Source organism: Cydia amplana, chromosome 4, assembly GCF_948474715.1.
Source record: "Cydia amplana chromosome 4, ilCydAmpl1.1, whole genome shotgun sequence".
NCBI classification, from domain to species: Eukaryota; Metazoa; Arthropoda; class Insecta; order Lepidoptera; family Tortricidae; genus Cydia; species Cydia amplana.
Window position 1 is genome coordinate 20,349,039 of NC_086072.1, and position 19,869 is coordinate 20,368,907.

The 19,869-nt window shown below is 36.5% G+C and overlaps 2 protein-coding genes across 2 annotated transcripts in view; one reads left to right on the forward strand and one right to left on the reverse strand.

The window, feature by feature from the left end:
• The window catches only part of LOC134647551 (uncharacterized), a 56,878-nt gene extending 37,009 nt beyond the window's left edge, over positions 1-19,869 (forward strand). The window contains exons 2-5 of the mRNA XM_063501904.1: positions 16,429-16,532; positions 18,275-18,368; positions 19,265-19,357; positions 19,680-19,869. Of these exons, the coding sequence (XP_063357974.1) occupies positions 16,448-16,532; positions 18,275-18,368; positions 19,265-19,357; positions 19,680-19,869 (462 nt within the window). The 5' untranslated portion in view covers positions 16,429-16,447. The remainder of the gene's footprint in view (positions 1-16,428; positions 16,533-18,274; positions 18,369-19,264; positions 19,358-19,679) is intronic.
• On the reverse strand, positions 10,858-11,443 carry LOC134647680 (heat shock protein Hsp-12.2-like). Its single transcript, XM_063502035.1, has one exon. It carries the CDS (start codon positions 11,372-11,374, stop codon positions 10,877-10,879), a length of 498 nt encoding a protein of 165 aa, XP_063358105.1. The 5' UTR covers positions 11,375-11,443; the 3' UTR covers positions 10,858-10,876.

Consider the following 19,869-nt stretch of genomic DNA (forward strand, 5'->3'; position numbering starts at 1 on the left):
ACAATCAGTCGTTTACAACAGTTGGTAGTGTTTTTTATAAATAAATAGTTGAAGTCATTATTTAGAAATATATTACGAGAAATAACGATTGATTTTGCAAATCAGGGTAAAGATAAATAATTAACGCAATTATTTTTGTGAAAATACACCTGTATTACGTTTTTATCATTAGGTTATTATAGTAAGTACTTACGTAGTTACTTTAATCGTCATCTTACGGAGAGTAATTGGTATGCAACATGTAATTTTATTTAAACATTCTGAATTCATACTTGCATACTTAATGGGAAATAAGTTTTATTTTAAATACTTTATAGGTTTTATGTCGATAACAAATACTAATATCAAAATAACGGTACATTATTGAATGTTATATGTATCAAAAGACATTTTGAAAATTATTTGTCCCCGACGACCAATAACTGGTTTTGGCAGTTTGATAATTATGTCTTCTGCATGACGAACTTCAGATATGTCATCTACATTAGGAAAAGTAAACACATTGTCGTATATATTTTTTGTCATTGTTTTTCTGACATATTTCACTACAGGGCAGCCATTAGTATTTACTTCAAGTATCACGCCGACTTAGTGTTTGACAGTTTTCTTCGAACAGAATTGAACTAGAAGCCAGTCCCCTTGAGCAATCTTAGTATTCATGATGATGTCATCAAATTCGTGAACTTGTTCATCAACAGACATTTGGTCGCTATTTTCAATATGGCTTGTCTCACTTAAAACGCTTTTCAGATACTCATTGTAATCATCGTCACTTTCATCCTGTAGTTCAATCAATGTTTCGCTTTCACTTGTTGAAGTTGAAATTTTTCTTTTACGCGACTTGCTTTTATTTTTTTTCGTTACACATTTCTCTGTTTTCATTTTAAGATTCTTAGTCACTTTTTGCTTCGATGTACTACTGACCTCTTCGTCTTCAATTATATTTTTCATCGAATTATTAATATTTGTTTCGTTTTCTTCTATTATATCAAGGTTCTTATATTTGCTGTCCCTTTTAATCAATTTTGTTTTACTTTTAGGTTTATTATTTTCATTTTTCGCAACACATTTTTTGTTTTCTTGAGCATCCTTTTTTGCATTTACTTTATCTTTCTTTTTTTCTTGTTGCTTTAATTTTTCACCTTTCTGCAGCTCGATTAATTTAGTTCGTTCGTATACGTCATCATGTGTTATTACTTCAGCCCCACTTGCTATTCGTTTTTTTTTTGTTTTAGTATTTATCCCTGCTTTTACTGACATAAGAAGTAACTCTTCAAATGTCACTTTACGGTCTTCGAGAATCATAATTTTTGTTTTCTGTTTTTGATTGCAACTACAATCTTTCGGCGCTGGCGGTATCTGCAAAGTGTTTTCAAAAAGCATTTTCTTCTGACATAAACTTGCGTTAACAGCTGATAATGTTAATTGTTTAAGAGATTCTGGGATCAACATTTTTGTTTTGAATGGGTTTATTTGCTTTTCGCCAGATGAACAATTTAATGGACGGTGTGGTGAATAGTTATGTGTCGAATCGCTGAATTGATGCAACATGTCTGGCTCAACATCATGGCATCAGGCATCATCATGGTAGTCAGTCTGAGATTGTGATTCACAGATCCTACTGTTTGCTCCTATCTGGCTACTAATACTAAGTCCAGCGTTTGAGTTAGGTCGTGCAATGGCATCAACATTTTGACGTTTCCATTCCAGGAGTAAATTTTGGTTAAATTTTTCTTCTGGTACAGCTTTTTCGTTGAGAGGGTAAATACCTGCTTTCCGAAAACCCGCTGCACAAATATCAGGATTCAAATCAGCCCATATTTGTCCAAGAAGCCTGGCAAAATCTTGTTTTGGTAGAACTTTTCCGATATTTGCACGTTGCCATTTAACCAATGCAGCATCCCATTTGTCCTTAAATAATTTATTGAAACACTTTTTCAAAAAAAGCTTCGAAAACCTCTGTCTCCATCCAACCATTAGAAGTAGCTGCGTATGCTGTTCCGGGATAGCCTTTGTCAGTAGTCCATTCATCCCATACATTTTTCCCTTTATAGACAATCATAGGTGGAGTTTTTTCTCCAATTGCATTGCAACCCAATAATACAGTAGTATTATCTTTCCCGGGTGATGATATTGTTCGTGTAGCTGTATAACCTACAAGTCCTACAACCTTTGATTTAGAAGAATCTTTACTGAAGCTCGTTTCATCTAAATTCCAAATATGTGATGGTTTGTCACGGAGTCGTAGATTATCCACCGTTTCTTCAAGCAAATCAAAATACGGATATATAACATCCGGTCGGCAAGCTCTTTTTCGAGTGTATTCAACTGGCTGTAGCTTTTTCACTGAATGACATCTAAAAATATCCATAAGCTCAAAAATATTGAATCTCTTTAAATTAATGTTGCTACCATTATAATTTCTAAATTATTACGATTTGATTATAACAGATTTAAAATTTATTATAATTTTTTACAGGCAATGAAAATGTTTGTTACATCTGATACAGGGAAAGTGGGACATATGTTTCTCTTGACCCGGTATTACTAGACCCACTTCCCCTACTTGATATATCATAGGTTATATTTTTTCCACTATCAATAAAACTACAAATCAACGGTATTTCAATAAAATAACGCCAAGGAAACGGAACACTAACTATAACCTTGCACTTACTTTTAAAATCAGCTCCTAAGCACTTTTATTTATTATATTTACAGCAGCAGGAATATTTGTTCGACAACTCGATGTTAGACGGGCAGCTGACTGATTTTTTTGGCATACCCTCCTTTCTCACATATGTGATCTACCCTCATATTTTTCAGAAAAAATGTATCCAGCCTATAAGTACTATCTTACCGACTGGGTAACATCACGCTACAATGTTTAGTTTTTGATTTCTGACGTATAGGTTCACTTATCCCGTAGACCCAGTTACCCCACCTGACCTTACATTGTCAAAAAAGGAGTTTAGGTTAGTTTGATCTGCAACCTCCAAGAAAACGAAATGTTGCTGGAAAAATGGGTTAGGTTAGTTTAGAACTGCGACCCCCAAAAAATGAACTTTTACCAGAAATGTGGGTTAGGTTAGGTTAGAACTGCGACCCCCAAGAAAATGATCTGTTGCCAGAAAAGTCAGTCGTTCGATGTAAAAAAAAAGTCGGTTCGCTGTTTGGTCGCAGTTCACCTAACACGCTCCTCCTCGCTTCGCTCGTCGTCGCACCTATCTTGACTCTGTGAACTTTGTCAAATGACTAGACGATATCGTATTATTACTTAATAAATATTTAGCCAATTGAATGATCTGACCAAATAAATTCCAAACATTGTACACAATAATAATCTACTTAACAATAATTCTATCAAATAAAACGTTGTCATGATGAAGATTTGGCGATTGTTGGTTGCCAAAGTAAATCATCTGCGAAAAGTTGGTTGGCAAGTGGAATTCGGACAATAAAACTTCGAAGAAAAGGCAGAACACCGTAGTAAATCTTGGTCCTTAAATAAATCATCTACTTCGTTATTATAAAATACAGTCGACTTAAAATTGTAATACGATTTCACACTAAATATGTCCTAATAAGAAGTCTCAACTGATAGATTTAGTTCTTAAAGGAAAAAAAAATAGGCATTTTTAAGTAATTAACACGAACTTATTAATAACTAATACAATTTATACAATACAATCGCAATTAATACAATACAATCGCAGTCATTATACTTAAATATTACTCAAGTTTTAGATCGCAACAAACTAGAATTTGTAACAACAATATCCATATTAATTTAGCCTACAAAGTCTATACGATTTCAGTAAATTTCTGTACTATAATGGATTAGGGTTTTGTCAAGTTTTGTCCAAATAAAAGCTAATCCAGTTCAGTTCGCATCTGAACCTTATCAGTATAGGCTTTGTAAATTCGCCTCCGGCCCGCCCGGGTGTCATTCTGAATCCCTAACAACGTTTGTCCTAATGTCACTTGCCCTAACTGGTTTGTCCTAATGGGCACATGCCATAACGATCAATTGTCATAACGATTATTTTCCATAATGTAAGGTTCTGAAAAATGGTTATGTTTTAGAACTTGCTGCCACAAAAGTGGGTTAGGTTAGGGTTCAACTGCGACCCTCGCAAAAAAGAAAATATGCATAATAACATTAGGATAAGTAATCAATATTAGGATAAACAAAATTAGGGTTTTTAGTGTTAGGACAACTGATCATTATGACAAAGAATATTAGGGAATGCATCGATAGGAGAAAAGACTTTAGGGATTTAGATATAGATCCGGCCCGCCCCGGTCCGGTAACGGCCCGGCCACGGCCCGGTCTAGCATGAATCATCCTTTATCGTGCGTCTCGTCCGCGCCAATTGTACCTACTTATACAGGGTGGTCCAAACCTTGACGTCCAAAAATTTTTTTTAGATTCCTCATGTCGTGGGCTATCAGAATATACCCTATGTATGTTAGCCGATTTTTCGTAGTTTTCGAGTTATGATTTTTTAAACTTTTAACTTTTGTTATGAAATTCCGGGGTTCCCATACAGAGTGGCTAAAAAATAACTGCATTCCCGTTGCCAGGGCGGTGTTGGGATTATACTGAGCAACTTTTACTATGGGACCAACCCCAAAATCGCGAAAAAAAAATTTACCCTTCCATAGAAAATGGACCAGCCAAAATGTATGAAACAGCCAAATTTTTTTTTCGCGATTTCGGGGTTGGTCCCATAGTAAAAGTTGCTCAGTATAATCCGAACACCTCCCTGGCAACGGGGATGCAGTTGTTTTTTAGCCACTCTGTATGGGAACCCCGGAATTTCATAACAAAAGTTAAAAGTTTAAAAAATCATAACTCGAAAACTACGAAAAATCGGCTAACATACATGGGGTATATTCTGATAGCCCACGACGTGAGGAATCTAAAAATAATTTTTGGATGTCAAGGTTTGGACCACCCTGTATACTTACAGTCGACGTCAAAGATAATGTTTATACTTTTGCATCTTACTCATTTGTAATAATGCGAAAAATGTAAACATATCTTTGACAACAATACAGACAAGTAGGTACGTGCGAAATGAAATAAATAACCATTACCTATTACGCTACACAAACTAAGCCCCATAGTAACCACAAGTAGTTGTGGGTACCTACTCAGATAACGATAATTACACTGTATACAAATTCTTTACATAGCAAGACTCGGGAATCATCCATGCTCATCAGTCTCATCACACAATAAATGCCCTGACCGAGTTTTGAACCCAGAACCATCGGCTTCATAGGCAGGGTAATCTGCCCACTAGGCCAGAAAGGCCGTAAAATGTATATATGTATAAGTATACAGGGTGGCCAAAAAGTCATGGATCAAACGAAACAGGGAGATAAAGGAGGCAGGGCCCGGATACCGGTTTAATTTCCAAACCGTTATGATGTACTTGGCGCAAAACCTTTTCTTTTCGGTTTTGTTCGTAATACCGTTATTTTTAAACCGGTTTTTAGGGGAACGCTTTCATAAAGTTTTTGTCACATTAAACGGTTAAGAACTATTAAAACCGGTTTATTCCAACGCATGATAAACAAACTCTGTTTTCTTTAATTCTGGATTTGTAACCAACTTTTGCTTCGGGAAAGACGTTCATTTCATTCAGTGCATTAATAAAATTAGTTCCAAGCACAGACTATATTTAAGTTTAACATCTACATAATAAAGGCTATAATTCGTCAACAATTTAACTGCGTCTATTGTTGTTACTAAAGTTGACTACTTATATGTATACAGGGTGATCCAAACATACACGGTGATTGGAAATTCGCCGTACTTCTTGAAAGGGGTTAAAGCGTAGATGGCACTCTCGTCGATGGTACTGCCTTTTGTAGGGATTTTGACAATGTCTTAAACAATACATTAGTTTCCTTCCTCATTATAGCAATTTCATTTTTTTACGATAACTAGAGAACTGTAGAACTTACTGACCCTTTCTTGCACTTAAATGAAAGGTAATTAAATTTGCTACAACTTTATTCGCGCAATATATCTCATAGCATGACCGGTTGTGCCGATATTTGTCCTGAAATATAGGAAAAACTAAAAATTTCATTCTAAGGAAAAAAATACCCTTTATTTAAAGTTCCGTATCCCATGAACTATTTGACATACGGCGCTGTAAATGGGCTTAAATTGTTCCAAATTTAATGTTCTTTCAACATTACATAGCAAGCTTTGACCAAAAACCCATAGTTTTATAATAAAAGTGCGAAAACTGAAAAAAAGTCCGAATTTTTTGCAGATTTTTGCAAATTACGAAGGTAGCACAACTTTTTTTTGCTTGCAAAACATAGTGTCACATTCCTCCAAGGACTCCAAACAACATACACAAAAATATAGAACTACATCACGCAATGTTTTTTTAGGAGATTTTTTTGTAAGATTTGACTGATCTATGCGTCATTTGCAATGATTTAAGTCCAGTCAACCAGGGGTCAAAACTCAATAGTTTCCAAGTTATTTGAGTTTTTATTTATTTGTTTAAAAAACCCGCCTTTCGACATAAAAGTGGTAATTGTGAAAAAACTACTCAAATTTGGAATAAAAAAAAGAATTTGTCTAATAGCCAATAAACTAATGATTAAGTGAAATGGAAAAAAGTTGCCAAAACTTTCCAAAAAAAAAAAAAAGGATTTGAAGTCACCATTTTTTGTAATTTTCCCCAAATTTTGTAACATTTTAAGGCATTACTTTAAAAAAAAGTATGACACTTCGCGTAAAAAATACAGAAATTAGTTCCTCAGTTCCTCAGCTTTCTAAAAAAGTACGAATGCCGACATTTTCTCATAAACTTTTTAAAATAATAATAATAATACCAGAGCAGGCGGACCCTTAATCGGTTTGTTTGTGTCACTTTAGTATCTCAGTGAGCTTTATTTGTCTTCGTTAACTTATCTTATCTTATCTTCTGAGAGCAGGGGTCACTAAAAGTTGCCTTCGGTGATAATTTCGATTAGTAGTTTGTCAGTCAGATGGTTTCTTGCCTTTCTTTCTTTAATAATAAAGATACCAGGGCAGCTTGTGGCGAGCTGTTGGGGAGTAACAACCCCACGGACCCGAGTGCTCCAGAGAGTCGGTCAGGGTCTCCGTCTCCGGCGTGTCTTCGTCGGTCGGAGTAGACCCCAAGGGGATCCGCAGGACTTCCGGCTCTGGCTTGCCTTCATTGGCCGTCCAGAGAGGAGTCTTTAGAGCAAATGCATAAGACGCGAGTTGGCACAGTGGCTGTTAACAGCCACTGGGTAGAAAGCGGCGCACACCTCTCGACACCCCTGAGCCGCTCACACCGATGTTGCTCCTGGTCGTCTTTACGACGGCAGTTTCAGGGGCTCATCTAGTGCGCGGCAAGTCACCACCTGCCTCGATAACGTGTGTTAGCATTGTTATGGCAGGTGTCCGGACTTCTTTTACAATAGCCCAGTCTCATTGTCCACCCACACTTCAATCCATAGACCGATATACTTTTCACTTTTTCTACAATAGTCCCAATGCCTGCTGCGACCGGTTCATGGGTGTCTATTGTTGCGCCTGTGAACGGGTTCCAGCAGGCGTTCTACATGACATAAAAGCTCTCCAAGGGGCCTCTACGTGTTGGATCTATATCCCCACGCAAGCCTATCAAAAGACCGGGATTATAGGCCCGTGAAATCTAAGAAGATACCAAATTCTTAAGATGAGAAAAGAATAAGCAGTTTTATGAATAAATAAACAATTTAATCTTAAACAGTAAGCGGTAAAAAATCACAAATCTTGCTCGAATTGCTTGCCCTGGTTTCGTATGCAAACACGGAGTCTTCTTCGTACTTCAGTTATTGTCACTCGCCTCAAAAGGCCTTCTTGCATTTTCTGTGCCGCTGCTATTTTTTTTGCCGTAACCCTTCAACGTTACGTATTAGTCTGTCATTAGACCAAATCTTTCATGTGACCCCATCACACACATCACACACATCACACATCACACATCATCATCAGTCACATGGAGTTAGATCGGGACTGGACTGGATCTGGTTTGTTTGTGTCGCCGACCCGCCGAAGGCAACCTGACGTGACCCCTACCCCAAGAAAATAAGATAAGATAAGGTTACGAAGACAAATAAATCCCACGGAAATACTAAACTGACACAAACAAACCGGTTAAGGAACAAATAAAGCCCACGGATATACTAAACTGACACAAACAAACCGATTAAGGGACAAATAAAGCCCACGGATATACTAAAGTGACATAAACAAACCGATTAAGGGTCACGTACGCTAGGTCAAGTCTTCCGCCTGCTATTATTATTTTTATTTTAAAAAGTCTATAAGAAAATGTCGACATTCGTACTTTTTTAGAAAGCTGAGGAACGGAGGAACTTATTTTTGTATTTTTTACGCGAAGTGTCATACTTTTTTTTAAAGTCATGCCTTAAAATGTTACAAAATGTGGGGAAAATTACAAAAACTTATGACTTCAAATCCTTTTTTTTTGAAAATTTTGGAAAGTTTTGGCATTTTTTTTTATTTCACGTAATCAGTAGCTTATTTGCTATTAGACCAATGCTTTTTTTATTTCAAATTTAAGTAGTTTTTTTCACAATTACCACTTTTATGTCGAAAGGCGGGTTTTTTAAACAAAAACCTAAAAACTCAAATAACTTGAAAACCAATGAGTTTTGACCCCTAGTTGACTGGACTTAAATTAAATCCATGTATGTTCGCCGATTTTTCGTAGGTTTCGAGTTAAGAATTTTTGAAATTTGTTAAGAAATTTCGGGATGTATAATATATTCCTTTACAAACGGCGCAGTTGTTTAAAAAATATCAGCATCCTCACTTGACTGCGAGTTGGTAAAAAAAGACAAAAGTTTAATTTTTATGTTCAAAATTTTATGTGCATGTCAAGTTTAGATTTTGCGCTTACCTAAATAAAATAAAAAACCGGCCAAGTGCGAGTCGGACTTGCGTTCCAAGGGTTCCGTACATTACACAATTTTTAATAATGTATTTTTTATGTGAAACGTGAGGGAAATGTCTATTAACCCTACGGGTGGGTCGGATCAAAAACTAAGTAATTAAGGTGAGGCTTGACTGCACATTTCTAATAGGTTTTCCTGTCATCTATAGGTAAATAACTATTTAGTGTATTTTTTTCAAAATTTTAGACGCAGTAGTTTCGGAGATAATGGGGGGGGTATGGTCATTTTTTGCCTATTTTCTTAAATAACTGCTAAACTATTTATTTTAAAGTTATAAAAATATATATATATATATTTGAGATTCTTACAATGAGCTCTTTCATTTGATATGTAACAGTAGTTTAGTAGTTTGAAAAAACTTTATTTTTTAATTTGCTCAGTTACCCCCCAAAAGTGGCCTCCATATTTAAAATCCATTTGTTTATGTTACATGTCCGTTTTTGGGTCACAAACTTACATAATATTTGTGCTAAATTTCAACTTAATTGATCCAGTAGTTTTGGAGAAAATAGGCTGTGACAGACGGACCGACAGACGCACGAGTGATCCTATAAGGGTTCCATTTTTTTTCTTTTGAGGTACGGAACCCTAAAAATAACAAGCTATTTAAAGGACTTTTGGTTATTTTGGAACCTGCTAGACCCTAAGTTTTTTTTAAAGGTAAAAAAAGTGACAATAGTCATAATTTGTCATGCTTGAACGTAAAACTTTGATTTATTCTTTTTTTTTTCCAAGTCGCAGCCAAGTGAGTTTCTTGATTTTTTTTAACAACTGCGCCGTTTGTAAAGGGTTATGTTACAAAAAAACCATTCAAAAAAATCAATAGTTATTTTGAAATAAATTAATTGGTTCGCCTCGCCCCGGAATTTCTTAACAAAAGTTAAAAGTTCAAAAATGCATAACTCGAAAACTACGAAAAATCGGCTAACATACATACATGGGGTATATTCTGATAGCCCACGACGTGAGGAAACTAAAAAAATTTTTTGGACATCTATGTTTGGACCACCCTGTATTCAACGATGGCCTAACGTGTAAATATTTTCTTACATCTATGTACCTGTTTATTCCTACACTGAAAACGGCACTATTAGTTAAATTTAATATTGGGAACTAAACTAAACTCCAGTCTCAAAACAAAACAAGTAGTTGCTTGTGCCGTGACCTTGGGCGCGTCGTCGCTCGCTCGTCGAATAAACCGGTTTATTTAGGTTAAAATAAAGTTCTTTAAACGTTCGCGTTCTTATGAAAGTTCGGAGTAAAACCGAAATAAACCGGTATTAACCGCTATTTTTAAAACCGGTTCCGAGCCTTGAAAGGAGGTAATTTCCAACAAAAAATCTTTCTACAGCATGGCCATAACTTCATTGCACGAAAAGTTATGAATTTTTTTTTTCAATGAAACTACCGAGTTTTTTTCCAATTTAATCAATAAAAAAATTAATTGGTTAAAAGCAATAAAACAAAAGATGTTGTATTGTGACTCGATAATGTTTCCAATTCTACAAAAATTGTAAGAGCTGCAATATTGCAGCTCTTGGTACCAAATTTAACGAGCAATGATTTTTTTTCCGTAAATTTTGAAGCGTTACCTACAAAAAATTTATTGATTAAATTGTAAAAAAACTCGGTAGTTTCATTGAAAAAAAAAATCATAACTCTATATTTTTAAAGGTATTAGATAGATAGATAGATTAGGTAAATAAACAGATAGGTACGTACACATTATGCACTAAATAGGAACGGATGCTGTAAAAAATTGGATGCAAAAATAATAAAACAAGTCAAAGGAAGTCAATTTAATTAAAAGTAATATCACAAAATTAATTTAGAACTATTAACTTAAAAATCTAAATGCCTATTCAGTCTACTTCTCAATCTTTTCCGGTTCCTTCTCTTCTTTGGCGTTGATCTTGATAGTCCTCTCTTCCAGTGGCTCAGACCTGAACGCGACTAACAACAGCTTCCCCTTATCCAGATGGCACTCGACTCTCTCAGGAGGAAAACCTTCAGGAAGCAGGAATCTCCTCTCAAAATGGCTCCTCGTCCAACCATCCTCGCGTTTCACCTCCTTTTTCCCTTCCACCATGATTTCATTCCCGACTGTCTTCACTTGGATCTGATCTGGGGTGAAATTCTGCACGTCCAGTTGCACTTCGACTTTCTTCCCGTCGACTTTGACTTCGGCGTCGGAGTACACACCTTCAATCCCATGCTGCGCTGTTGCTTCTTTGATGAACTTTATCGGGTCGCGGAAGAAAGGATCGCGAGCGAAGACAGCGAAAGGGTCCTCAAATGCCCTCGCGACAGGATCACGAAGGGCCAGATTCCTCAAATGACGCGTCCAATACGGCATAAGCGACATTTTAAGATTGAATTGTTTATCTCGTCGCTTGGTTACTCGTTCGTATTCTGATTTTCAACTGATGAGTATCCCGCGCGCGCCGGCTGTTTATATAGTCGACGGAGCAACGCTATCTGTCGGCGAGGAGCTTGGAGAAAGTTCACGAATGTTCTAGCGAGGCAGTGCGGAATTGATAATAACGCCGCCTAGTGACAGGTAGCCAAACTACGGTATAATCAAGGTGACTACTGTAGGAAAGTGTACATTAAAAAAAAATTCAAACAGGTAATATACAGGGTGCCCGGTAATTAGTGGATAACCTTCTAACCACCGACAGAGCACCTTAGGCTGGTCCAGAAAATGCACTTATAGGTCTAGTAAAAGTTTCGTGGTTTTCGAGATAATCGAACTTTTCTGTCTTTTTTAATTGGAGCTAGCCATTATTCCAACATTACATTAAAGTTATTATGTACTTATAACTCTTTGCAAACATTATAAAATTCAGATATGAATGTACATTATACATTATTATAAATTTTACTATCCGTCTTGTATCTATACGCATGATGCGCCATCTATTGATGAATGGCGACACTAATGCAATTTAAAATTGCAGCAAGCAGCGACGTCTAGAGTCATCTGGTGGCAAATATGCTACAGAAATTACTAGACGTCCCTAGAAATAGTAGAAGTGCCTTAAAAAAATCCTTTTAAAATAACTTGAAAGTTTAAGCTTTTGGCCTCATTTTTGTAATAATTTTAATTCTGATCCTTACAATGCATTGTTTGTTGTCTATTTGTGGAGAATATGCACTATTAAATGGATGTTTGTAATATTTTGAACTTATTGTGAAATAGGTACCTGTAGTATGAAATACTTACTGATGCAATATTTTCTATCTTTTACAGAAAGTTACTGATATAAACAATGATCTTTTATACCAAGATACGTCATACACGTCCCAAAATTGAAGCACTCACCTTGTGACAAATTGGACACTTTGTCTCAGTCTGCCTGACGCAAGCGAGAGGTGTACAACTGTACACTGGCTAATATGTTTCCACAAATAACTTGAACTATGCACCAAAATGCCGACCTGCATTATGTTAAAATTATCAAATTATCCGCAAAAGCGCAAAAACATTGACGACGACACATATCACTCGTAATTAAAAGTTAAAATAATCCGTTTTTCTTCGGTTTATGAAATAAACCGTACGCCATTTTCTGCCGTCTGAAAGAAAGAGACAAGATTATGTTCTTGTCATCAAGAGCGACAAGGACGCACCAACTGCGCGTACATAGATTACCATATCAGACATGTCACGGTAAGTTGCATTCAGAGTTTGGTGCTTGTCGTACAAATATGTAAGATAAATACATAATACATTTCAACTTAAATATTAAGGTTTATTACTTGAACAAATTTTATTTTGTAATTAGTACAACAATTGGCAAATTAGAGATTATTATTGGCCATATTATTGCCCGGGTCGCGTCAAATAAGAAAATAGTCTCAATGTGTACAATAATTATTCTATAGGTATTATATTCAGAAAAACAAACTAAACTTTAATTTACATAACTAAATAACACTTAACTTCGGTAGCGAGTAGGTACATTAAGAACTACATAGAACTGCACTAAAATGATTTGCACCTTCTGTCAAAAATCTTATTCTATGATTTATTTTTCTTAATAAGTTTTAAACGTTTCGCGCCGATTATCGAAGAAGCGTAATCAACCTCTTTCTTTTCGAATTCAACGCGCAAGTGACAAACACTAGCCGTCTCCTTTTTACTTAGGTAGTCTTTTAATTGTGCCGTCTCTTTTACGCGTTTTGCGTATGAAGTTGTAAACAAATTATAAGTAATGCTGCAACGTCACATTGGAAGCATTTTTTACGCTTGTTATATTAGGGTATGGCTCATCTTGTATAAAAGATCATTGGATATAAATAGGTGATTTTAATTACAAAACTTCCATGAGACACAGACATATTACAATATCAAAAAACCGGCCAAGTGCGAGTCGGACTCGCGCACGGAGAGTTCCGCACCATCAACAAAAAATAGAGCAAAAAAATCGTGTTTGTTGTATGGGAGCCCCCCTTAAATAATTATTTTATTTTATTTTTAGTATTTGTTGTTATAGCGGCAACAGAGATACATCATTTGTGAAAATTTCAACTGTCTAGCTATCGCGGTTCATGAGATACAGCCTAGTGACAGACGGACGGACGGACGGACAGCGAAGTCTTAATAATAGGGTCCCGTTTTTTATCCTTTGGGTACGGAACCCTAAAAACGGGTCACTCACGTATTGTAAGTCGAAAACGCTCGACATGTTTCACTCCGTCCGTACCGAGGAAACAATGTTGAAACATGTCATGTCATGTCGACCGTTTTAGACTTAAAATACGTGAGTGACCCGTTTTTAATATATATTTGATATAAATAGATAGCTTAAAAATTTATTGTTAACAGTTGCTTAGTTAGAGCACTAGAGTTAGACCAAGCTAAGTTGGCAGCGATTTTGATAGGCCAGACTGTGCAAGTGTTATTTTAAACGTCAGACTTCTATGAAATTATGACGTATAGGTAACCCCCATAGATTATAGTATACTAGCGACCCGCCCCGGCTTCGCACGGGTTAACAAATTATACATAAACCTTCCTCTTGAATCACTCTATCTCTTAAAAAAAATCGTATCAAAATCGGTTGCGTAGTTTTAAAGATCTAAGCATACAGACAGACAGACAGACAACGGGAAGCGACTTTGTTTTATACTATGTAGTGATAGTGATAGTACTACATATATGTTATTACTGTAAGTTTGGGCTATCAAATTCGCTACCATCTTAGCTTGGTCTAATTCTGTGGTAGGGGGCCACCACAATCTAAGGAATTTGAGTTTGATACATAAAAGTGCAGGTTTCCTCTGAGCACTCTTTATAAGGTTTTGGAGTAGGTACCTACTGGTCAAATCTAAGTGCATAAGTACTTAGGCTGATTCATGCCAAGGTGTCCAGCATTTTCTATTAATACCCATTGACGTACTGAAAATATTAGTGCGTTTTACTACGTACTAGTACTAGTATTGTTTGCTCGATCATAAGCAGCTCACGAAGCCGGTATGCGCCGGCGCGTGTTTGTAAGAAACGGATCGAGGTAAGTTAGAACCTTTCATTAGAACCGGATACAGAATCTCGTGCTTCTTGGAAAGGGTCGGAAAATAATAGGTTCTGTCATCAATTTGCTGGCCGCATGATGTTAGATACTTACACCGTACAAGATCGACAACGTGTTACGGACAATGTGTGTATGGAACCGGCACAAACACACTACTCGGGTCGGGTCACTCACATTTTAAAAGTAGTTCGTTAGACAGCGTGGACCGTGAGTGACCCGTTTAATATATTCAATACGTACCTATTAGTTACCTATTTAGGTCAAATTTTGAACGCATTATTACGTAAGATAGGTAAGTATTTAGAATTAGATTAACTTGCCGACAGGCGGTTTAACAGTAAAATTATACCTCTAAATCATAAAATGTGGAGTGGAACTATTATAGGTATATCTAAATAAAACTAATTTTTATATAAAAATACTTAGACAACGTACCCTGGTGGTATCATGAAACACGTGCATCAAACCAGTTTTTGTTTGTTTACATTTTCAAGGTGAAAAACATTTTGCAAATATACAACTGCGCATTTTTACAAAAATACTAGGGATGTACCGACTAGTCGCCGACTAGTCGGGAAAGCCGACTATTCGGCCACATTTGTAGTCGGCGATTAGTCGGCGACTAGTCGGCAAAAAAGGCCGATTAGTCGGCCTATTATTAATTACAGAAAGCAGGACATAAATAAAATAAAAAGCCAATAATCAATCAAATGGTACATGCCCATTCTACTCTAATACGTATTTAGGGTACAAAATGTGCTTGTGTCCATATAAAAATTAGTATACCTAAGTAATTATGTAGGTGTATCGTCGCAGTAACACGGAACATCTTTCAGTTGATATTGAAAGCGCGACGACGCAGGGAGCAAAAAAAAAAAAAACAACGGGTTGCACTCCGGGAGTGCCAACAGAAGTGAAACTCAATGACTAGTCCAAAATGTCTGCAGCACTATGTATAATTGACCCATCCTCCTTTCTATTGAAAAACTTTAGTTCCGAAATTGCTGGTCAGTGAGCTTGTTTAAAATTCGAAATCCAAATTTGTAGCGTTAATTGTTTAAAATTCGAATAGAAATTGTAAAGTTACCTTGCAGACCTCGCATCTAAATATATTTTATCTCGCATCTACATATATTTGGTCATGATATTTTGAGTTTTATTCACCAGTACTAGTTCACTTTTATTAGCGATTTCATCAAGATGTAGCTTTATTGAATTATATTTGAGTGATATAAAGTTACAATGTAACTGTGAGATCCTCGTATTTCAGCCCGTACAAGATTAGAACCTTTTTCATGTAATGTCATTGAGTTTTTCTTTATTGATTTAAATGCCATCTAAATGAGTGGCCATCTAAATCTTACGGTCACGTGATCGCCTTACGCTGTCTCGAGTTTATCATTTTTTCCCCACCTCAAAAAGTGCCCAGCGCCGCTAAAGAAGTTTTCACTTCAAAAATGTTTTTCTAATGCATCCGAACTAGAACAAAGCTACTACAGTTGTCATACGAATGTAATCTTTATCGGGAAGTAACGATTATGAACTTGGCCGACTAGCCGACTAGTCGGCCGACTAATCGGCCATCCGAGCGCCGATTAGTCGGCTAGTCGGCTAGTCGGCCAAAACCATAGTCGGTACATCACTAAAAAATACACTTCAGCAAACTTCACATTCAGCAAACGAACCCTGAAATCAATCACTGGTCAAACACAATTGTTTAACCTAATAATATATGGGCGTTAACCAAGCTAATAATAATACAATATTTATCTTTTCACTTTACGAATATTCACGTCATAACGGTTGTATATATTATACAGAAAACGTTTCTGTCTGGCATTGTGGATATCCTAGTCAGGGCAACCGTACCTACTTGCCCAAGTTTTATAAAAATATAGAAAATGGTTAAATTATTAGCTGTTATATTGGCGGTAACCGTGTTTGGTGTTGTTTTAAGCAAACCTTTGGAAGAGACAAAGGATTTGGGTGAGTAATAAACTCAATACTTAGGTACAATAATTTATTTGTCCCTAATAAAATTATTTTAAACGGGTTACTAAGTCTCATAAATGCTCGACGTGTTTCGAACCAATTTTTGAGAATCTTCGTCTAGGAGCGCCGACTGCATGCACCACCGCCTTTGATCGAGAGTGCGATGTGTAGGTACTGCGGGCTAATAAGACCCGAGCCGCTATAATTCAAATTAAGTTTCACTCGAAATTATATCTTGAAACTACTACTTTGCTCTAATTTTTGTATAATGGTCCTTCTAGCCGTATCATCCGGTCACATCCATACAACGCATACCATTTTCATTCCTCTTGTGTGTATTGTTATTGTTGCCGACTCAAAATAAATTTCTATTTTTAGTATGTAAACTGGTATATTCCAGATTGGAACATACGCTAATGTACAAGTGCCAAATACGGTCGTAGTGGATCGAATCAGCCGTATGGTATTCATTTGTTCAAGATGGAATGATTAGCATGCTTTTGACAATGCGGTTGAAACTTGGCCACTTGTCATCGGGACGTTTACTATACTGGAATTATTCTTATTTGCGTCATTTGACACATTATGACTGACGTATATAGAGATGTAATGACGTATATAGAGATGTAATGTTTGGGTTAGCCCAAATCGATTGTCACAGCAAGCGATTACGATTGGATGGCACCTAGACTGAGGTATCCAATTGTGACGTTTAATGAATTTTTATTTGAGATTTAAATAAAGCTAGAAATATATGGTTAATAAATAATAATAAGAAGATATAATGTTATAAATATCTAATAACTATTGTAATATGAATGATTTATAACAAAATTTACCTAAATTTAATAATGTTTAAAAAATTGACGTGTAAAATGTATATTTTATGAATAAAACATTGAATTGAATTGAATTGTTGCGACCTAAAATGGAAAATTTATATCGATTTACTTAGACGACTACCTACCGATTTATAACGGTGGTGTCCGGCCAACCCTAAATTAAAAAAAAAAGACGTAGAACGTAAACGTTCGCAGTGCAATTGTCTTCCTTTGTAATTTCGATGTGCAAGATATTTTACGTTCTATTGCTGTTGTCAGTGTCATGTGTCAAATGACGCAAATACGAGTGCACAAAGTATACTAGAACTTAATTGTTTATTTAGATACTGTATCGGATTTTAATAACAAAACTTCCCTGAGACACAGACAAATTAAATATCCCTGTTAGTGACCCGTTTTTAATATACTGTAGCGAACTTTAATCTTTGGGCATTGTAGCATCTGTGCGGAAAGAGAAGAGTCGTGGAATGTATTGGGCCCCATACATTCCGCGACTCTTTTCTTTTCGAACAGACTCTAGTCGGAACATTTTATAATTTTTATAGTACCTATGGCAGCGCAATGTACCTATAACCACGAATAGTTGTACAATTTACAAAAGATTCGAGAATGTAAGTAAAGTAGCATTCAAATATAAAATAGCGGCAGAGGTGTTTACTAATATCTGAATAAAGCCAAAGTTCAAAGGTTAACTGGAAGAGATTCCTGAAAGGGATAAGTTCGCCTTTGTACAAATGATGTGTGTTTTTTCATGTTTTATGTTTCGCTCAAAAGTGTTTTACTCCTAATGCTGTGTGTTTTTACTAAGTTTCAAGAACCTGTCGAGATATTTTTGAGCACATTGTTCGTCTCGATATATAGGAATGATGGCGAATGTAAGAATATTTGTTGCAGAACAAAAAGTACACCGGCTGTGGAAGAGATACACCAACCAGCTTCAATCGAGCTTCAACAGCAACGGCCTATCCAGGATTCGAACCCGGAGAAAGTTAGTCTATTATATTCTTTGAGCTAGGTTTCGCCAGGCGTGTCTCACTCCGCGATTTCGTCGCTTTGCTACATGTAGCTAAAAGTACATCCGTTCGGTCCCAATTTTGGGGAAAGCCATAAGCCGCGCGTGGCGCTGTCGCCACCTAGCGGCCATATCTTCGCGGTCCAGTGGTCTTCTGCGGTCTTCTGTACTTAGTACTATTATTTATTCTGTGGTTTCGCTTTAAGTTTCGATTCGCGTAAAGGTATACTGTGTAAAGCATCATTTAGTGTCTTCTCCAGGTAGTGTACTTGAAATGAAAATCTTCATGGTATTTAGGCACCTATCAAAATATAATGTACAACGGGTCACTCACGTAATTTAGGTCGAGTTTTGCTCGACATGTTTCGTTAGGTAGTCACTTCAAGAATACGCGACATAAGAACCACTTCAGAAAGCATTTCAAGCGAAATCCCGCCTAGACTGCGTGAGTGACCCTTAAATTTAATTTTCTGAGTCTCACATAAATTTTCTAGAAGTACCTACCATCGTCCACGTTAGTAATAGGTGCCTAAACCTACGAGTATGAATCAAAATAGGTAAGGAAACGATATAAGCTTCACCGATAGTTAGTCAGTTGTTAAGAGGTTGTTAAGAATGACTGAATGATGCTGACAATACTTGGCTTCAACCAGTGGCGACCGAGGCCTTAAAACTCGGGGCAACTATATGTCAGTTCAGGTACACAAAAAGAAATGGTACATAAGTATGAACACTTGAACAGGTACAAATCCTCGCCAAAACCTCGGTAAGGCCGTGGCTGTCTGTATAATCACCTAATTATTATTAATTATTAATAATAATAAGTACCTACTTATTATTTATTTCGACACTAAAATTTACTTTATTTACAGCGTAGCGGAGGAATGCGAGAAGTTGGAACTGTGCAGGCTGCACGCGAGATCATCTAGGAACTTCATATCGGCGTTCGAGCTTTACTTCGTCAAGTAAGTTTAAATACATGTTAACTACTTAAGTATTCGGTAGGTTAGTTCTTGATAAAATCTAAAAATAAAAGATTTAACTCCCGAAGTAGTCTACATAAGCTACTTCGAAATCTTGGAATACGAAACACGATTTTTTCATAAACTTAACAACTTTTCTACAATATGTGGAGATAATTTTAGTTAAGATTTAGGAATCGGTTGAACGGTTTAAACGTGACGAGGTAACGGACATACAGACAGATACGACGTACCTATAGAGTTACTTACACATTTATAATATTAGCAGGGACGAGTTTCACGGAATTTTACCGTTTCTTTTCAGCAAAGAGAACGCCCGGCTATGGGACCACCAGACGCACACGGTCGCCGACTGTAACCGCCGATTCTCTCATTGCTTCGGTGGCGCGCAGCCCCAACAACAACCCCAACAACAGCCCCAACAGAAGCAGTTCAGGGACAGCAGGGCTGACTATGATAACTATAGAGAGTTTATTAGTGATGATTACGAATGA